Source organism: Notothenia rossii (genome assembly GCF_949606895.1).
Source record: "Notothenia rossii genome assembly, chromosome: 3".
Classification (NCBI taxonomy): Eukaryota; Metazoa; Chordata; class Actinopteri; order Perciformes; family Nototheniidae; genus Notothenia; species Notothenia rossii.
Genome location: NC_136901.1, coordinates 87,053,186 through 87,071,716, shown reverse-complemented (window position 1 = coordinate 87,071,716; position 18,531 = coordinate 87,053,186). Strand labels below are relative to the sequence as shown.

Below are 18,531 nucleotides of genomic sequence, written 5' to 3'. Positions count from 1 at the left end.
TTCCGCAGCGCCGCCCCCCCTCCCTCCGGCTGACATTATGAATGTAAGCGTAGAGTAATCATAAATAACACGGCAGGGTCCGTTACAGTTTGTTTTCATCTGATTTCAATTGAACAAAGTCTTGGCTTTCAGAATATTAAACTTGTTTCGGCAAATTCAGATGATAAATACAGCTTTGAAGCTTCTGACGGCATAATTACAAGCGGAGAACGGAGTAACTTAACGTCACAGCAGGCATAACGACAGCCGGTGTTTCTACACACAAACGCAAGATTACATAAACACACACGTATACACACACACTCCCGAGCTTCTCCCAGACCAGTAATCCAAACGAAAGTATCTTCCCTCCGTAGTATTTTGATCATTTGCTCCGCTAATGATCAATCAGATCGATGGATTCCAGAGAAGAGAAAACTTTGAAGGCCTTTTTTTCAAAATGATGACTTGGTGACAGTCATTATATAATGTGAGATATTTTTCTTAGTATTTGGAGTACAACAACAATCCTGATATCATTAGAAAGCTAGAAATATCCTCTTTCCAGCAGTGTTTACAACTCAAAATGTGTTTTCGGGTCAATGCGACTGATTTCGATAGAGCAGGTCAAATATGGTTTATGGATACATGCATATTAGGACACATGCAAAGAGACAAAAAGTTGGGGGATGTTGTGAAAGCTGATGCTTCTTTGGGAAACTTTTAAGCAGCAATATAATTATGATTTATATAAAATATAATATTGCCCGTTTACTTTGTCTGAACATTACCCATTGGTGAATGAGTGATGCGCAGCCAGAATGCCCTGGAACCGGAAGCTGCGATACACTCTGGTGGCTATCATTAGCAGCTAATATGAAATTTCCGTTTTTTTACATAAAAATAGAATGATGGATTATCAGGAATCATTTCAAAGTGACACAGACACATTGGATTAACCATTGGATTAACCTTCAGCAGCGTTCGTTTAATGCCATTGAACACGACTTTTAATCAGAATAACGGCTAAGGTGAGACGATCTCCCGTGAATGCTCCGTGAAGCTACGTGTTGTGATGTCCCTGTCGCGAGTTCTGATCGCTCAGAGATGATACGGATCTTTCTGGAATCTGTGGAATCTCAGTTTGCTAATCGCTGGATTGGATGTGCAGTTACGATAAGTAATAAGGGTATTTATTAGGGATGCACCGAATATTCGGCCACCAAAAATGTTCGGCCGAAAATGGTTAAAAAGGCCCTTTCAGCTTTCGGCCGAAAGGGCTTTAGCACCGAAAAAATATCACCGAATGTCAGAGAACAGGGTTACGTTGATCATACTCCGCATATTTGTCCAGGTGTTTTGAGTAATCCCGAAGTGGTGAAAGTCTTTGCAGTTACACCCCCCAGAGAAATGTCAGCTGAACACGTTTTACAAATCGCAATCCGCGCCTCTCTCTCTTATATTTTTAAATATCTCCAAGCGGCAGACATGTTGGCTGTGAGCCAGCCGCGAGCATGGTCGCGCGCCGTGCTTGTCGCCGCGTTTTGATTACGTCATCAAAACAACACGTTAGGTTACCAAACTTATAGGTGCATTTGTTGTTGTTGAAGGCCTGGCTGTTAGTCTTTATTTACACTATTTTGTTGTAAGCCTACTGGCCTAGATGTTTATGCAGTTTTAAAGCACCTTGGCTTTGTTCTGAATGCACGTTGTTGTAGTTATCCTACAGAGAAAATAAAATGCACTTGACTTGGAATTAATGTACTGTATGCATTCAAAAGTGCTGAATAAATGTTTTATGGACCCATAATAGTAATTATTATTTAAGTTAAGTTTTGCCATAATCATGTCTTTTTCCATAATCAGGTAGCTGAACAACATTGGTAAAAAAGGTATACATTATATATATATATATATATATTTCTATTAATCATTTTCGGCCTTTCGGCATTCGGTTTTCGGCCAACTGTTTCCTATTTTCTGTATCGGTTTCGGCCAAGAATTTACCATTCGGTGCACTCGTAGTATTTATACCGTGAGCTCTGTGCTAACTGTCTTAGCATTTTTTTGCTCAGGCCTCATTTAGATGCTTCTTTTGACACTTGTGCTTTGTTTCGGTAAAAATGGCTCGTATCTTCAGTTAGCTCAGTTTATAACCGTTACGTGAGTATGACACATTAATAGGTTTTTAAATATTAAGAAGCCCTGAGACACAGTTTCGTGAAAAAACTACCCGCCAGACCCGGATTAGGGTCCCCTCGGGTTTAACAGGTTAAGTACAATGTTCCTAACCTTAACTATAGCTCATTTTGTAGATTTAGTGCATATGTAACATAACAATACACAGTAAGCCTACATGTATGGGTCAACGGGAATCAGGTGGAGAGAACTGCTTCATATCCTGTTCTGGTCTCCACGCACGACTGCAGTGTGAACTCTTCACTTCTTATTCTGTTTTCTTTCCTCAATGCTTCATGACTCACTGTAGAGGCCCGTTAAGTAATATATGACCTTTACGTTCTTCAGCTGGAACACAAAGTCTTGAAACTCTAGTGGGCTGGAAAGAGCTGCATTGCAAAACATCCCCACTGAGTCATGAGTCACTTACGAGTCTCATTACATCTGCAGATTTTGTGTGATTTTTAAACGATTTAGCCATTTTAGGTTTTGATTAAATACAGAGTGGTTTGTTTTATGTGAAGGTACTGACACTTAAAAACAGGTAACACATGAAACCTAATGGACACAAATATATATTTTCAAGGGTTAGCTGGTAGTATGAACTTGGCAAATAACTGTTGGATCACTATTGTTGATATGTAACCCTCCCGCCTCCCTCAACCATGAATCATTGTTCAGCCTTGTATTGTTTTTTTCGTATCGACTATGAAATCTTTGCTATGTGTTCTCTATACTTTACCCAAATATATATTCTACATACTTCACCTGCCCAGTGCTGAAATGTTACGAATTACATTAATAAAGTTCTGTATTTAATACAATTTTGAGGTTATCTGACCTTACCTGTGTATACTTCTACAATACTACAATTCAGATGGAGATATTTTACTTTTTACTCCACTATATTAATATAACATCTTTAGTTACTAGTTTTTGCAGATTAATATTATTGATACAACCTCATTAATGGTTTGTTGATCAAGATTACAGCATTATATAAAGTAATACAACTGATCAACCTGCAAAAATTAAGTGATAAACACATGTTAATGCATCAATAATAAAAAAAACTAATAATATTTCACTTAGGATTCCTTAATGTGCCATAATGAATAATGAGTACTTTTGGTAATTTAGGTAGATTTGAAAGCAAATCATTTTGTGCTTATAATTAAGAAGACAATTTAATTCAGGACGTCTTTAACTCAAGAACATCTGAGTACTTCTTCCACCATTGCATTCGTCTTTACAGACCTTTTTATTTTTGACATTTTACCTTTCGTACATTTTCAAACAGTTTAATTTCACACATCCAGGCCGAGAGGAAGATCTAATCAGGGACATCGGCTGGTGAAGTGATTGGTTGGGAGAAAACAATGCAATCACTCAGATACGATGAAAACCACCACTCCACTCTAAAGTCTGCTAAAAGATTCTGTTTTACTCTGTCCGCCATGCTGTCTGCTCCATATCCTCTGAATAGAAAACATCAACTCGTGCCAAAATAGCGTCCATGTTCCCATCAGAGGCGTCCCTCCCCATCACACGGTGTTGGACACGCTGTCAGCAACAAGGAGTCCACAGTCCCAGCAGCTCTGACTGTCGGCTGAGTTTCATGCTACGAGCTTTGCGAAATAAACATTGTAAATTCAACAGGAAGTTTAAAATGCATGCAATCCCCGGTTACAGCAGTGCAGCTTAAGAACATTGTTGATCATGCATTCTGTAAAATACTGCCAAAACGAATTGAACAATGCAAAACATAAAGCAGGGAGGACAAAGCAAGCACACAACAATCTCAGAAAAATGTACAATTCCTTATTTATCATGATAACTTTACACAGAATAAAACAAAAAGAATGTTAACATAACCTGGCTAAAAGGTCATGTTGATATTGTGACTTAAAATGTATATATTATATTGAAAATCCACTGTTGTTAGAAGAAATCTGGCCTTTCCTATCATTGTAAGGCGGTTCATATTAACTCTCCGTGTCTCCTATTGCAGTTTACGTTTGTGATGAGCACAGACACTTTATTGTTCGTGCTTCAATGTTTCAAACACTCTCCAGTGGCTTATATATTTTTTATAACTCTCCGGGACTTTTCTCCAAGGATTAAGTCTGTTGAATACTTGTCCTCATAAAAAGATGATACAGCCCCCAGTCCTCCACAGGCTTCCGGCTCTAATTCTAGCGCAGTCAGGTCTAGTTATTTTTTTTTGAAAGCTTCCTGACTCTACCTGCCTGTAAATTGTACTGCCGGGGACTTGCCGTTGAAGTTGGCCCTCAATCTTTACAGAGGTGCTAAAAGCAATGAGAAAAGTCTTGAAGAATGTTCTGCCTGAGAAATGGATGGGTAGTACATAACAGCTGAAAGACTTTAGTCAGAAGGGGGACTTGATCACTATGTGAGTCATGACTATGTGGAGCAGAGAGAGGAAGTCAGGTGAGAAGCATAAAGTAGTGAAGCGCTTTAGCACTAGAAAGGCCACCAGCAGTTGGTGGACGCTTTGAACTGGGCATGAAATATCTCCTCATTTATATTACCCTTTGAGGCTTCTCCTCTACTGTATAAACTATCTCTTTCATTTTGCAAATCATGCAGGAAAAGATACCTTGTAATTCTGCTTTTGTTCGGAGAGTTACAATTGCATGACTTCCTGTTTGACCCCCTATTAATCAGGGTGCTTTCAAGTTGATGCAAAGAAATACTTCACAATGCTTTAGGATTCTCAGTTCCTTGAATGGATGTTTCATTGTCTACCTTTCCTTTTGTAAACTACATATTAAGCAGTTTTTATTTTTAAGATAAGGCTGGTGATATTCTATGTGCGTCTATTTATATCTATTTATTATATATGTGGGGGAAACTTCTGTGTAGCAATGCAGGAGGAGTCACCATCATGCAGGATGTCAAACACTGATGGTTTATTTGGAGCCGGAGAATTCACAAGACAAGTCAAGAGTCAGAGGTTCTGACTACACACTACACTACAAGTTGCCACAATCAATTCTGACGAGACCTTCCTTTGCATGAGGTTTTAACTAGTTTGGAGGAGGCTAATCAACTCTAGATACGCTTATGGCCTCGAAGATTTCACACCTTGGAGTCAACAAGCCCCGAGAAGGATGTGTTCCAGGTGTCTCTCAACAATAACTATCTCTGACAGAGAGTTGCCCGGTCATAAACATCAACAATATGCTAGGGCAGCCCTAGGCTGGTCAGCTGCGTCAGAGGGCGAAGGAGGGCATGCAGGGCAAATTATTCCCCAACAATATACAAATTATTTGAATAAAAAAACAAAACAAAGAGGAATTGAATAAGTATTGCCTGTAGTAGAGCCAAAGCCTGATATATCCTATCCCTCTATGCCATAGAGGTGCCATTGTTAAAAAAATATTCAAAACATTTCTGACAAATAGTCAATAGTCATATCATTAGTCCTCAGAAAAACAATATTAACAGCAGTTTGAGTAAAGTCTAATTCAACTACAAAGCCCAGACATAGTTAAAAACTGAGCCTTTCTGTAGGAACCAATAGGTTTGGGGTTAAAAGCAACAGACATATTTGTTTTATATTTTATGTATGCATCATGACATCAAGTCAAATTCCTCGTGTGTGTGAACCTACCTGGAAATAAACCCGTTTCTGATTCTGATTCTGACAGGGTAGAATAAATAGTATAGGTATTGTTAAATATGTTCTTTATACTCGCGTCCAGGAGAGAAGCTTTAAAATGAGACTAAATGGGATACTTTAATTTAAAAAAGCCGCGTTAGTGTTACAGACAGAATATTGTTCAGGCAGAAAACAGCTGTGATCTGGCTCTCATGAGCAAGAGAAGAGGGCGAATCCCTCGTCCGGTGCTGCTATATATATCCTCTGCTGGCTCCTCCCCGCCAGCCGGCTCGCCTCGTCTCTAATGTCCGTTGTTGCATTTAAACAGAGGATTGGTACTTTTCACATTCAACATATGCTTAACCCGCCTTTTCTCCTCATATTCTCTTTCATCACTTTTCATGTAACACATTCTAAACGCTGTAATCAATACTCCAAAATATAAAGAAAATACTTCACCGCTGGTTTGGTTTCCGGATGTTGTCACATGCTACTCTCGTCTGTAAACAATAATGTATTCAAATAAACTGTACTTTCATTTAATAGTCAGCATGGTAGTATCTCGACATCTATAGTTGTAGTGTTAAATCAATAGGTTTCGGTTTGCACCACTCCACGTCATTTCTCTACTCAATTCACCTCTTTAGGAAATCGTATATTAGCCACATGCTAAATGCTAACCGTAGATGAAGGATTTTCAGAATAAAAGCTTAACTGCTTGTGCACAAGAATTTCTGGTTTTTCAGTATAAAAGAGCATTAAAACTGACGGTATGTTTAGGCTACATTATACCATCAAAACATTGATTTTAATTTCTAACAGTATGGACCGGCACGTTGTGACTTATGATCGTAAGGGTTGGTTGACACTGTAATATTCATCATTCTCTTTTTCCTTTAAATGTTATTCTCCTTTTCCCTTCATTTGGGTCTGTTTTGAATGTCTTTTTTGTGTTTCTCAGGTGTTTGCTTTTAAACTTGTAGAGTTTTTATGAACTGTTTGCTGTCCTTGGGTGTCATATAAAGTGCCTCAAAACAATTGTAATAATTATGAATATTATTATTACTCAGAAAAATATGGTATCACCAGTTGTATACCTGAATGCCTCTTAAAAGTAGTTTCAAATCAAAGTATTTCTCCATAAAATAAAATAAAAAAAAACATGGCTAAATGATCAAAGTAAACTTTTTGGGTAAAAACATCCTCAGGTATAACACTCATAAATAACTGTGTGTCATTGTAGCTCCCCATTGCATTTAATAGGAAGCTTATTTTCACAGCTCTTAAGAAAGTCAGTCCTCTTAATCCTTGATTCTAATAAGAACAAATAGAAACAGGACACTTTCTTTATAGAGAATCAATAGTGAGAAAATTAGAAAAAGACAAGACATTGATGCAAATTCACATTTCTGCTGATGTTCAGGTTTAGAGGCTTTAGCTAAAACCCAAGGCGGGGGGTCCTGAGGAGCGCTTTAATCCAATGTGCTTTAAGTGAGAGCTGGCAGCTGCATCTGAAGCCTTGTTGGCATTGCTGTAGAAATGGATATCTGCTTTACCTGTGCTGCATGCAATGAGTCACTGCACTGAAACAGTCTCTGTTTGTATCAATGCAGATGAGGAAAAAAGAGTGAGAGATATTTATTTCCCCTTTGGAGTTGCATTTCTGTTCTGCTTCATCATAGAAAGTGACTACTGCATTCTATAATAAAGTATCCGTCCTTATGATTAAAGCAGAACATTTCCAAGAAACTTCTGGAAGACGTGGAAAGCCTTCACACCGCAGGCTCCACAGTTACATTCTGCATTATGCGTCTACTCCGACACAATCACTCCACCTTTTATTATGCATCCGCTGTCTCCCTGCCATGCCACTATGGTAAACACCAAAGGCATTTTGGCCCACTGTCACTGCTCCCGTAAACAAATTGGATTTATGTAACCTTGCCAACGGGCAGGAAGAGCAGAGTCCAGGCAGAGCGTGGCGTTCCCTATGTTTGGACCCCGGTGGAAACACAGTTATTACGGCCAGAAAGAGTGAACTCACCGCCTACAGTGGCAGCCGGCTTGTTTTGTTATATGGATGATGAAGTTGATGTATGGGCTGCTTGTATGAGCAGAACAGCCACAGTCTCTCTGCCAAGTGATGAATAGCATCAATACTGTGGGCTATTGGAAAAGACCCGGGCACACAAGATCTCATCTCAACTCCTCTTTCCCATCTTCTCCATTTTCCATTTTTTGGCACATCTCAAATAAATGGTATTGTTTTTGCCCTTCCCTTCCCTCCCCTCCCGTCTCTGTCCCTCCTATCTATAGACCCTACTCCTTTTTGCGTAACTTTTTTTAATGAGATGAAAGGTATGCAAGAGTGCACAGGAAACACTTGGCAAAGCACTTTTGAAAGATTAAGGCTGACTAACGACACACGGTGTCTGCTCGGCATTGTCTCCCCTTTTCCCCCGTCCACCCGAGCACGAGGCTGCGGGAATGAGCATTGCAATCGGGGCGAGATTAGAATCGGATGTGAATTGAGCTGGAGATTGGTTTGTAGCCTGAGAATGCCTGAAGACGGGGAAGCAAAGGGAAGGCCGGGGGACGGATGAACAATGAGAGAGAAGGTCACGGTTAAAAAGCCAGCGTGAGGGGAGAGCACTGCAGCTGCTGTGGCGGAGGATAAGAATGATTGAGCCTCAGAATTTACATGCAAAATAACTTTATAATGGCTCTACTTTTTCTCCTTAGCACATCACTCTTTGGTCATGTCATTTTAAGTGATGGCATATTTTCTCTCCAGTGGCTGCTTTTGAAATCAAACAGCTGCTGTGCTTTTCAGGTCAGCCACTGAAGCACTCAGGTTGTTATGTGCGGCTTTCATTCGACATTTCCCCGTCATTAGTCACCTTTAAGTGAATTTAATGAGAAACGACCTGCTATAGGAGCGGGAACTGGGTTTGCCACCGAAGAAGGAACACACTGATCCCTCTTAATGACGTATGATAATCATCTGAGCTTGAAGCCCGTGGACTACTCATGGGTGTCTAAGGCGTCTTATCCATACGGCCCATATTGATGATCTGATGTCTTAGATTTTGTATTTATTAGTCTATTTGTATGTCTCTCAGCATACTTGTGTTGCAGCACAAACCATAAAGGCTTTACAGTACTTGTATTGTGTTGACTGCACTCTGTTTTCCAGTGTTTGGTATCAAATTATTTCCAAGCAGAGGGCTCTATCGATTGTTTGTGGTGTGGGAGAGACAGTTTCCATAAAACTTTCATGCGGCCCGCTCTCCTCTTTGCCTCAATAGGAGTTAGTGTTCGGGTAGCTCTCACAAAGGGACCCCATTGATTCTCGCATTGATTTTTAACCACGCTTTCCTCTTTTTCTCCCTCACAGTGGCAAACATTTTGTGGCGAGAAGAAGGTACGTCTAGACTGCTTCTGCTTCACTGTAGGATTCATTAAACTGAGTTAATTGAATGTTTGTAATAGGGTTACTGAACTGTGATGAGAGGGATTAAATGATTTGATGCTTTGAACGTAGATAACAATGTTGTCGGCTTATTTCCGTTGCAAATGTTCACACCGTGCAGTCTCATGTGCTATTTTGGGGTCTTCACAGTGTGTGATAAGTCTGTTTTTGCTTTTTTGTTCAGGTCTCGGCATTGGAAACATGTTCTATGTGTTCTATGAAGATGGTATTAAAGTCATTCAGCCTGTGGCGTGTGAGATACAGCGACACATTAAGCCCAGTGAGAAGCTGCTAGCTCTGCAGGTGAGTCAGCTTTTTCTTTTTTTTCTTTTAAAGATGAGTTATAATAATAATAATAATAATACTAATACATTGTATTTGAAAAGCACCTTTCATTGCTAAATGCAATCCCAAAGTTTTACAAGAGGCGTAATGGAAAGAAACACAAGTTTAATAAAAAGGTTTTTTTTTAAAGAAAGGTTTTTAGGCCTTTCCCTCCTATTGTCTTTGTTTCCCCCCCCCCTTACTTTGGTGTTCGCAGTCACATTCGATCGGTCCTGTTTTAACTGCTATTACATTAACACAAAAACCATTAATCATCTCCACATTTCATTTAACACCCTTTCAAACTGTACATATTGTATCAGACTACTGGTATACATGAACAACTGCAGCAAATATACAAAGAACAGACACTGAACATGTATTGCGTGTGCCAGGTGTGATCCATGTGGGGGATGGGCACATAAGAGCGGGAAGTGTGTGTGTGTGTGTGTGTGTGTGTGTGTGTGTGTGTGTGTGTGTGTGTGTGTGTGTGTGTGTGTGTGTGTGTGTGTGTGTGTGTGTGTGTGTGTGTGTGTGTGTGTGTGTGTGTGTGTGTGTGTGTGTGTGTGTGTGTGTGTGTGTGTGTGTGTGTGTGTGTGTGTGTGTGTGTGTGTGTGTGTGTGTGTGTGTGTGTGTGTGATTGGGGGATTGGGCACATAAGGGGGGGGAACACATCGTGAGTGAGTGAGTGTGTGTGTCCGGATGGTTACTAATTCCTTTTCTTTATGCCGGGAACACCATGGGTGTTACAAAGTTGACTAAATCATCAAAAATTCAATGAAAGTGGTGATCAGCAAGTTTATATGTTCAAATGTCTACTGTGAAGGATATCATAAAGCCTTAATGCAATCGAATGTAAAACAAAAAAGTTATGATTAATGAAAGTAGTAAATCGGTCAGATTGAGGGTTAAGGTTGTGTTTATAGTGATTCTTCTGAACTGAAACACCTCATCTGTGTAAATGGAGGCCGTGAGGAGCACTTGACATAAATCATCTTTTACTGATGTTATTATTTCCATATCTTACTGTTTATTTTATATTATTTTAAGTTAACAGGAAACACAGCAGTCACCTGGTTAATTTAACTTGTGTTTTTGATTATCGATCTTTATTATTTCAACTAAGTTTCTTATAATTCACGTTCTACTCATTTGGTTGGATTTGGTTTGGTACAGTACCCATGATCCTCAGCTGTTATGGTTTAGAAGTACATCCAGATAGAGGTTCGTTTTTAGCTCTGGAGCAAATTAATGTAAGAATAACCTTAAAACATGTAAATAATTGTTCAAGCCTAATTTTACTTCAGGTTTTTTACAAATCATACTTTAACATGTCCCCTCTTTTACTCGGGCATGCAACCGACATGTTAAGCTCTGATTGTTTTTAACCAACATCCTGTTTGTGATTCTACCATTTCTGTCATTTCCATTAAGCAGTTTAGTCTTTCAGCTCATTTTTGTTTTGCTTTTATAGCCAACAACAAACTCTAATTAACCCATAGTACGCTACCCGACAGCAGAAAGAAAGGTTTGCAGCATAAACACATTTTCTTGGTAGTTAGTGGAGAGTGAATATTGGGTTGTAACACAGCAACTGTTTGCAAACAGGGGGAATACGTGTCAATGATCTTGTTATTCATTCGTTCAAGGCTGGTGCTTTTGACTTTTCTATTTAGCTTGACAATTCCCTTGGAAAGTGTCACTAGTATTCGAGCATTATACTCAACATTATATCAAAACACAATGAACAGCACATTTACTGCTTAAACCCTGAAATACGGATATCTTAAGAAAATCAGACAAGCATTCGTAACATCATCTGTATCTAAGAAATCAGTTTGCAAAACACATGGACATCTTTCTCGTCCAAAGAACTTGAATTATTGATGCTTGGCCAAAACTACCCATTACAATCTTTATTTCATTGCGTTAGAAAACCTTGTGAAAGAACCAGATAATCTCATGAAAAAGTGATGAGCTGATCGACAGTGGTGCGAGCTGGCATAAATCAGAAGTCTACATTTCGCACTATGAAGCGATACATACTAAAACATTTATGATAAATCATTTTCTTTTACGATGAACCACTGTGAGTAAACAGTTAACTGGGAATGGTAAAATATGTTAATGTGTGACCGGTGTGATTCATTATCCGCTGGCCTTGACGTGCGTCCTGTTGGCTGACCCAGTAACAGCTACTGAAATCAATCATGAGGGTCAATATAGTTTATACTGGGATTCCTATTCTAATGCAGCCGAGCAGGTAAAGACTCAGCGTCCTGACCTAGAAACGCTTTGCGATTACACTTGTAAATGTAGTCACAGCCTTTAAACATCATGCCAATAGCTTAGATATACAAGTGCATACAGATATGATGTGCACACAGAACATGTGTTATTTATTAGTCACGTTCACACCAAGTACTTTTCCCACAAAGGTTCCTGAGAACTACGATTTAGTTGCGTTCACACCAAAAGGTCCCAGGAACTAAATGAGTTCATCAGAACCTTTTTTACCCCCTTTTCAGTCTAGAGAACAGGGACCTTTGCGGGAGAAAAAGGTTCCTGTGTCTGATTGGCTGGGCGGAATGCAAACCACGCCCCGTCAAACTCCCAAAACCTTTTGTGAAGCCCCCATTTTATTATCCTCGCATTGCATTATTAGCATTAGCATTAGCCCAGCGCAGAAACACGGAGAGACTAACTTATGACAACACAAAATAAAACATGGGAGCGGTGGAGATGAGGAGGTGTCGGTGTTCTGGCCGTTTACTCGGAAGGCTTCAGTAGAAGCTGCTGGGACTCCCGGCAGCTTCTACTGAAGCCAGTCCCTAACTCCGGGGACTTCCGGCCGGGGATTTTGGGCGGCAGTATACGCCGTGAAGTTGTTTGCGGCCTGCCAGTAAACCCAAAGCAGAAGAAGGAGAAGTGACGTCAGCGGCTTCATTTGCCTAATCCACCCTCAGGAACTAATTTCCGGTGTGAACGCGATCTGTACTTAGTTCATGAGAACTAAAGAGTTCTCAGGAACCTTTGTGGGAAAAGTACTTGGTGTGAACGCGCCTATTGAGAGAACCTGCAAGATCTCTATCCGTAAATAGATTACATTACATGTCATTTGTTAAGACGCTTTTATCCAAAGCGACTTACATACTCAATACTGTGGACAATCCCCACAGGAGCAATTTGGGGTGAAGTGTCTCAGGGACACAACGACATGCTGACGGCAGTGGGGTTTGAACCTGTGACCCCCTGATCCGAACACCTACGCACAACCCACTGCGCCGCACGCGTAAATATGTCATGATTTGTTTGATATGATCTCAACGAGTTTGGAAATCTTTATACAAATAGCTCATTAGGGTGTGGCACCATTTATGGAATACGAATATTTTCTTTAATGAAAATAATGTATGTTGTGATCTACAAGTCAAATGACATCTTCCTTTGTGGATTTAAGGAATGCATAGTTTTCATGAAACAGAGATGAAGGATATAGAACATAGGGAAAACTATTTTAATTCTAAAACACCAAAGTGCTATGAAACTATTCAAAACTATTTGAAAAGTTGTTTTGTTTTTGTTCAGCTTTATGTAAAAAGGGGCTGCACACATAGGGTGTTGCAGACACACAATATAGACAGTTACAATGTGTATGTTTTGAAAGAAGGGCTGCACAGAGAAGTCGGTGCAAACAGATACATAATATAGAAATGTCACATTATAAAGTTGTTATTGTGTGTTGCCTGTTGAACAGTTAGCCCTATACACATCCAGCAGACCCAGAGCAACATTAGCATTCCTTATGCGTCTTGTTTATGGCAGCCTTGTAATTCCAACGTTCTCTCTCTCACTCTTAGCGCTGTTTGTTTACGGTCTTCCCTTACTCCTGAGGGATATATCTGGCTGTTCGGTGGGTTTATCAGAATTATTATTTATATGTAAGCTGCTGCTGTTGATCGGGGTCAGACTGAACCGAACCTTTTAAAGTTTAACACCAAATGAATGACCTGAAAGATGCTAAAGGGTTTGTCATTACAAGCAACCCCTTTCTTATAATGCGGAGTAAATGTTTCTGTACACTTTAAAACTATTGATTAGTGCAGATTTAAAGTGGGAGCTTAATTATCTGCAGAGGTCTCCTCCTCTCCAAAACAAATGGTGAGAGCTGGTTAAACGGAAAATAGAGCGGTTGTGCTTCTTAAAAGATATGTGTTTTCCACGTGAACCGGTCTGAGACAGCTACTAGCTAAAGGCCACATTTGCTCACGTTACTTCTCAAAAAAATAAGAGTTTTCTGATTACTTAAATCCTACCTTGTTAAAAAGTAAAGTTATATGTGACAAGCATAACGAGGTCCAAAAACGTAAAAACAAGTACGCCCTTAAAGGGCACTAAATGAAATGTACCTTTAGCTTAAAGGTCCCATGTCATGGCCATTTCTACTGATCATAATTCCATTGTTGAGGTCTACTAGAATAGATTTATATTGTGCAATTTTCCAAACTCAAATAGGTTTCTCAAACAGCATCTCTGTATAGTATGTGTATTCACTCTCTGTCCTAAACGGCTTGTTGGAGCTCCTGCCCCCCCTCCCCCCTGTGTGCCCAGTGTGCTCTGATTGGTCGGGACGTTGCGAGGCTCGTTGCTGCGAGGAGCGGACAGCTTTCCGGGTTGGCGATACAGCGAGAAACAGCGAAACTCATCCTGAGCACACACAAACACTCACAGCCGAAGTAAAAACAATAAGTGTGGCTTGATATTGAGTAAGAAAAAGGTTCATAACGCTGTGAGAATGGGTCTGCGGAGAGCATTTCTCCGTGATCCCAACTCGTCTATTACCAGCGTTCAGGGAGCTCTATGCAAGTCAATGGGGACTCCCTGTTAGTTAGCCATGGGATCCTGCTGTGTGAGGTGCTCCGCGGATTGGTCCATTTGCATAAAAACCTTCATAACTCAAAGGGGATGGGTAATAATCGGAAGAAGCAAGACATGGGCCCTTTAAATAGATTTAGTTTTTCTGGGTTTGAAATTTATTATATATACATTTGGAATAATCTAAGTTTAAATCAACATATTATAAAACATAAGACTAGTTGTTTTTTTAAATGTTCATGCAGACATGTGATATATTACCCGTATAATATAATCACTGATTCAGCCGACCTGATTTCCCCGTGCAGATCGTCACAAGTTCTTCTGTCTCGTATTGCTAGCTCCAGAAAACGAAGCCCAGTGGACTCGGAGGCCACCGTACACCGGTGTGTTTGTTATTTAAAGACCACATGCAGTCAGAGGGGGTTTCACCTCTCAGAGGAGTCTTTACACCCAGCCTCCCCCACCAAAACACAGTTTATCCCCAAAGCCTCTTAGCAGAAAAATATTCAAAGCGAGTCGCTGATGGATACCTGTTAGATTTACATGTGTTCTTGAATGGACGCTTTCCCCTGAGCAGCTTCTCATCCAGGAGCCGGCTGCTGATTGGATGGCTGTTATACATGAAGCGATGCCATGAATGCACAACAATCAGCGGAGCGTTCCTCCGAGAGGTCTGCTTGTATTAGGATATCAATCACTGCGAGCGCTGTGATGCCAGCTCCTGTTCTGTCATGTGGGGATTGCTTCACGAACACATGGAGCTCACGTTTCCTCCATCACTGAGGAGCATTGATTGATTTGTTTATGGTAATAGCACAGCCAATCCATTATCCTTAAGTACCATATAGAGTGTTTTACTGCGATTCACAGAGTAGCGGGAAAAACACTGTGATGCCCAATTGTGGTAAAGTCGGTCAGGAAGGTATATTTGTCTTTCATCCCTCTGTGACCGATAAGAGGCGTCCATGTTTTCAAGCTGCCACAGCATTGTGTGGAGTCCTGTTTTGATGTTCAAAGGTTTTCTTTATTAGTCAGACAAGTATTGTGGGTATGTATTGAAAATGTACAATGTTAGCCTGGCCTCATAAAAATGACACATCAAAGTGCAGGGAGGAGGTTGGGGTGGATGAGAGGGTCCAACAAACATGCTCACCCAAGAGGCCGCAATTCATGTCCTGTGTGCAACCAGAAGTCAGCTTCCTAACCGTTCCTAACGTACATGCTTTAAGCCACACCCCCATGTTTTACTAAATCTAAGTCGTTTTGATGCGGTTTTGTTTTGATTCAATTTACAACGTGTGTTAAAAATGAAACTCGAAACGTGGTCTATAATGCAGATTAATTATAGGAAAAAGTGTTGACGATGCACATAATACAATCTGTGTTTGGTCCAATCACAGAAAGTTTGCATTATGATCATTTAAATAAAAATACAGCATAATTGTACTTTTTTTAAATTTCATTTGAATGGGTAGACGCTGTTTTTTTTTGTTGCAGCTTAACCGAAAAACGTGCTCTTACTTTAGTTTCTTACCCATCAATTTCAACAGAAGCTTTTTCTGAACTCCTAATTTTTCCATTGTGGTAATTCACAATTTAGTATAGAACAAAAAAAGAAAGAAGAATCAGGGTTTAGTCTGGTAATCATGTATTGGGTTAGGGTTATTCAAAAAATGTGGTTATTGGTTGTAAGCTTAAATTCCAATTGAGTTGTCAACCATTTGACAAACAGCACATGCTGAAATATTCTGAACCCGACACATCCCATCATACTGCAAGTTTACAGCAGTTTGGATCGAGACGTTACAGAAACACCTTTTAAGAAATAAAAGTGAGTGTTGCTGCTTTTAAGTTCCACTTTCTGACATTTGAGATGTTGCTGTTTCACTTTTTACCGCAGTTTCCCTCCCCACAGATGACGTTGTTGATGTGGTGTCACAAATATATTAGTACTACAAATCACCCAGTGGCATACTGTAGCTGGGGAGAAGCAGACAACATCATATTTGTCAACACAGCTCTTTAAATATCATCACATTTACAAGTGAGAGCAATGTAAAACCGTAGTTTATACGCATTTACGATTTCTTTTTTCCAAACAATACAGTGCAGCATTGTGTTTTCCCTGGCATGGTTCCAGTGCTGCATAATGCCGTATGTGGTATGGATTAATGTGAATCCATGGAATATAAACACAGTGCTTTTTGTCTAAGGACATTTCCATAATAAAGGGAAAATAATACATATATGCATTCCTTAGAAGCTGTCAGTCGCCACATGAATCAGATACATGCATTTCCCCCACACAGTTACGGACATATGTAACACCAACAGTGAAATATTACAGCCGCCTCCGTTCACACCCTCAGCTGGGCATCAGATGTTCGATTTCTCTCTTCTTGAGGTGCATGAAGTCAGATATGTACAGCCAAGCAGCACAAAATGGCCACAGCGTGGGACTGCAGGAGCTTCACGGGGTTTCAGTGACTCAACGATTACTTCAGCCGGAGCAGGGATTTCTGTACTTTTAAAAACAGACCTTCCTAACTTGTTTCAGATCTAACGCCTCGTCCACACAGCAGCTTTGAAAAAAATCTTGAAAATCTCGGAGCTGGGCGTGTCTGAAAGCTTGGGGATTTTTTGCGAGCAACGCGACCAACAACCAATCACATGAATCTCCCGCCCTGACATACAAAGCAATAGCAATGTTAAAACTAAGTAAACTGGATATAAAATCCCCAAACAGGCGAAAAACCTACCAGTTTCACCCACTGTCTCTGCCACCTCCCTCCATGCCTGGTTCCTCCGGTTTGTATCCCGGTAAATAGTTACTGGTCGTAAAGAACCGGGTGATTTGCTACCGTAATTTCTCGTTTGGAATATGAGGAAATGAACTGCGGTCTGTCCCTCCCAGCTTACACGCGGTTTGATTGGCTAGCGCTTGTACTGTCAGATTTGCATAAACGGGATTTGATTGGCTGACGCTTCCACCTCAGCTTCAAAAGTTGAACATTGCTCAACTTTTGAATCCTGAAAATCCCGAAAATCCTGAAAATCCTGGCTTTGCTTCCCCACAATGCAGTTCGGCGAAAAGCGAGGCAAAGTGACGTCACTCCATTCAAAGTCAATGGGCAGAGAAGCGTTGGAAGATTTGTTTAAAGCTGCTGTGTGGACGTACCGTAAAACACTAACAGATGGTGCTACAAATGGACACTGTTGACATTGTTGTGAAGCCAAAAAATGCCAAAGCACTGCCAACGTTTAGTATTCTGAACAACACCACGTCTCAAGATGTTAGTGTTGCATGCCTTCCCAAATTAACCTTCCTTTCAACGGATAAAACATCAGCAGGAGGTAAACCAAAGAAGAAATGTATGATGATCAATGTTTCAATCGTGCTGCGTCGCTGCCCGGCATCATGAGGGTGAAAACGAAAAAGAAAAAAGAAAGCTGCAGTGTCATCTATTGCACGTCAAACAACAAAAAAAGGTCCAGAGATTTGTATTTACTTTCACTTGGCTTTAGGACATCCACAGAGAGGACAACAATCTGAAACAATGGGTCAGTCAGTCATTACATCTGTGGGAAAACCCTCATCACAGGTTAATTAGGATGCTAATGAGGTCAATCGTCAAAGTAAACAGTTGCAATGTTAAAAACCTCACATCACACTCGGGTCATCGGTCCACTCCTCCACCGACAGACTGATTGGACATCAATCCCCTCTGATATCACTTTCAATCTCCTTTTTTTTCACCATGTTTTGACACTAATCATTGATCCTTAATAACATTGTGAAATTGTTTGCCTGAGAGACTAGTGGGCACCATATTGTTAATGTTTTTGTACCCGACTGGCAAAGACCTCAGAAACTGTATTTACCGGCAATCAAATGACAGATACTTTCACCCAAAACGGGGTCAGAGCCCTGATGTAGAGGGAAAGTACCCAGATGGGTTGCTTTCACATACAGCATAGCCTATGGCTGTTGTCGCCCTGTGGAAAGTCATTTGACTGTGAGGTTGTAAATATGGAAGAAAGAGTTCATCCTTCAATGCCGGAGCACTCCATTCAT

At 40.4% G+C, this 18,531-nt stretch overlaps 1 protein-coding gene across 1 annotated transcript in view; it reads left to right on the top strand.

Annotated features, from left to right (window-relative positions):
* The window catches only part of fstl5 (follistatin-like 5), a 167,490-nt gene that overhangs the window by 134,337 nt on the left and 14,622 nt on the right, over positions 1 to 18,531 (top strand). Inside the window, exons 9-10 of the mRNA XM_079667637.1 lie at positions 9,180 to 9,206; positions 9,439 to 9,557. Of these exons, the coding sequence (XP_079523763.1) occupies positions 9,180 to 9,206; positions 9,439 to 9,557 (146 nt within the window). The remainder of the gene's footprint in view (positions 1 to 9,179; positions 9,207 to 9,438; positions 9,558 to 18,531) is intronic.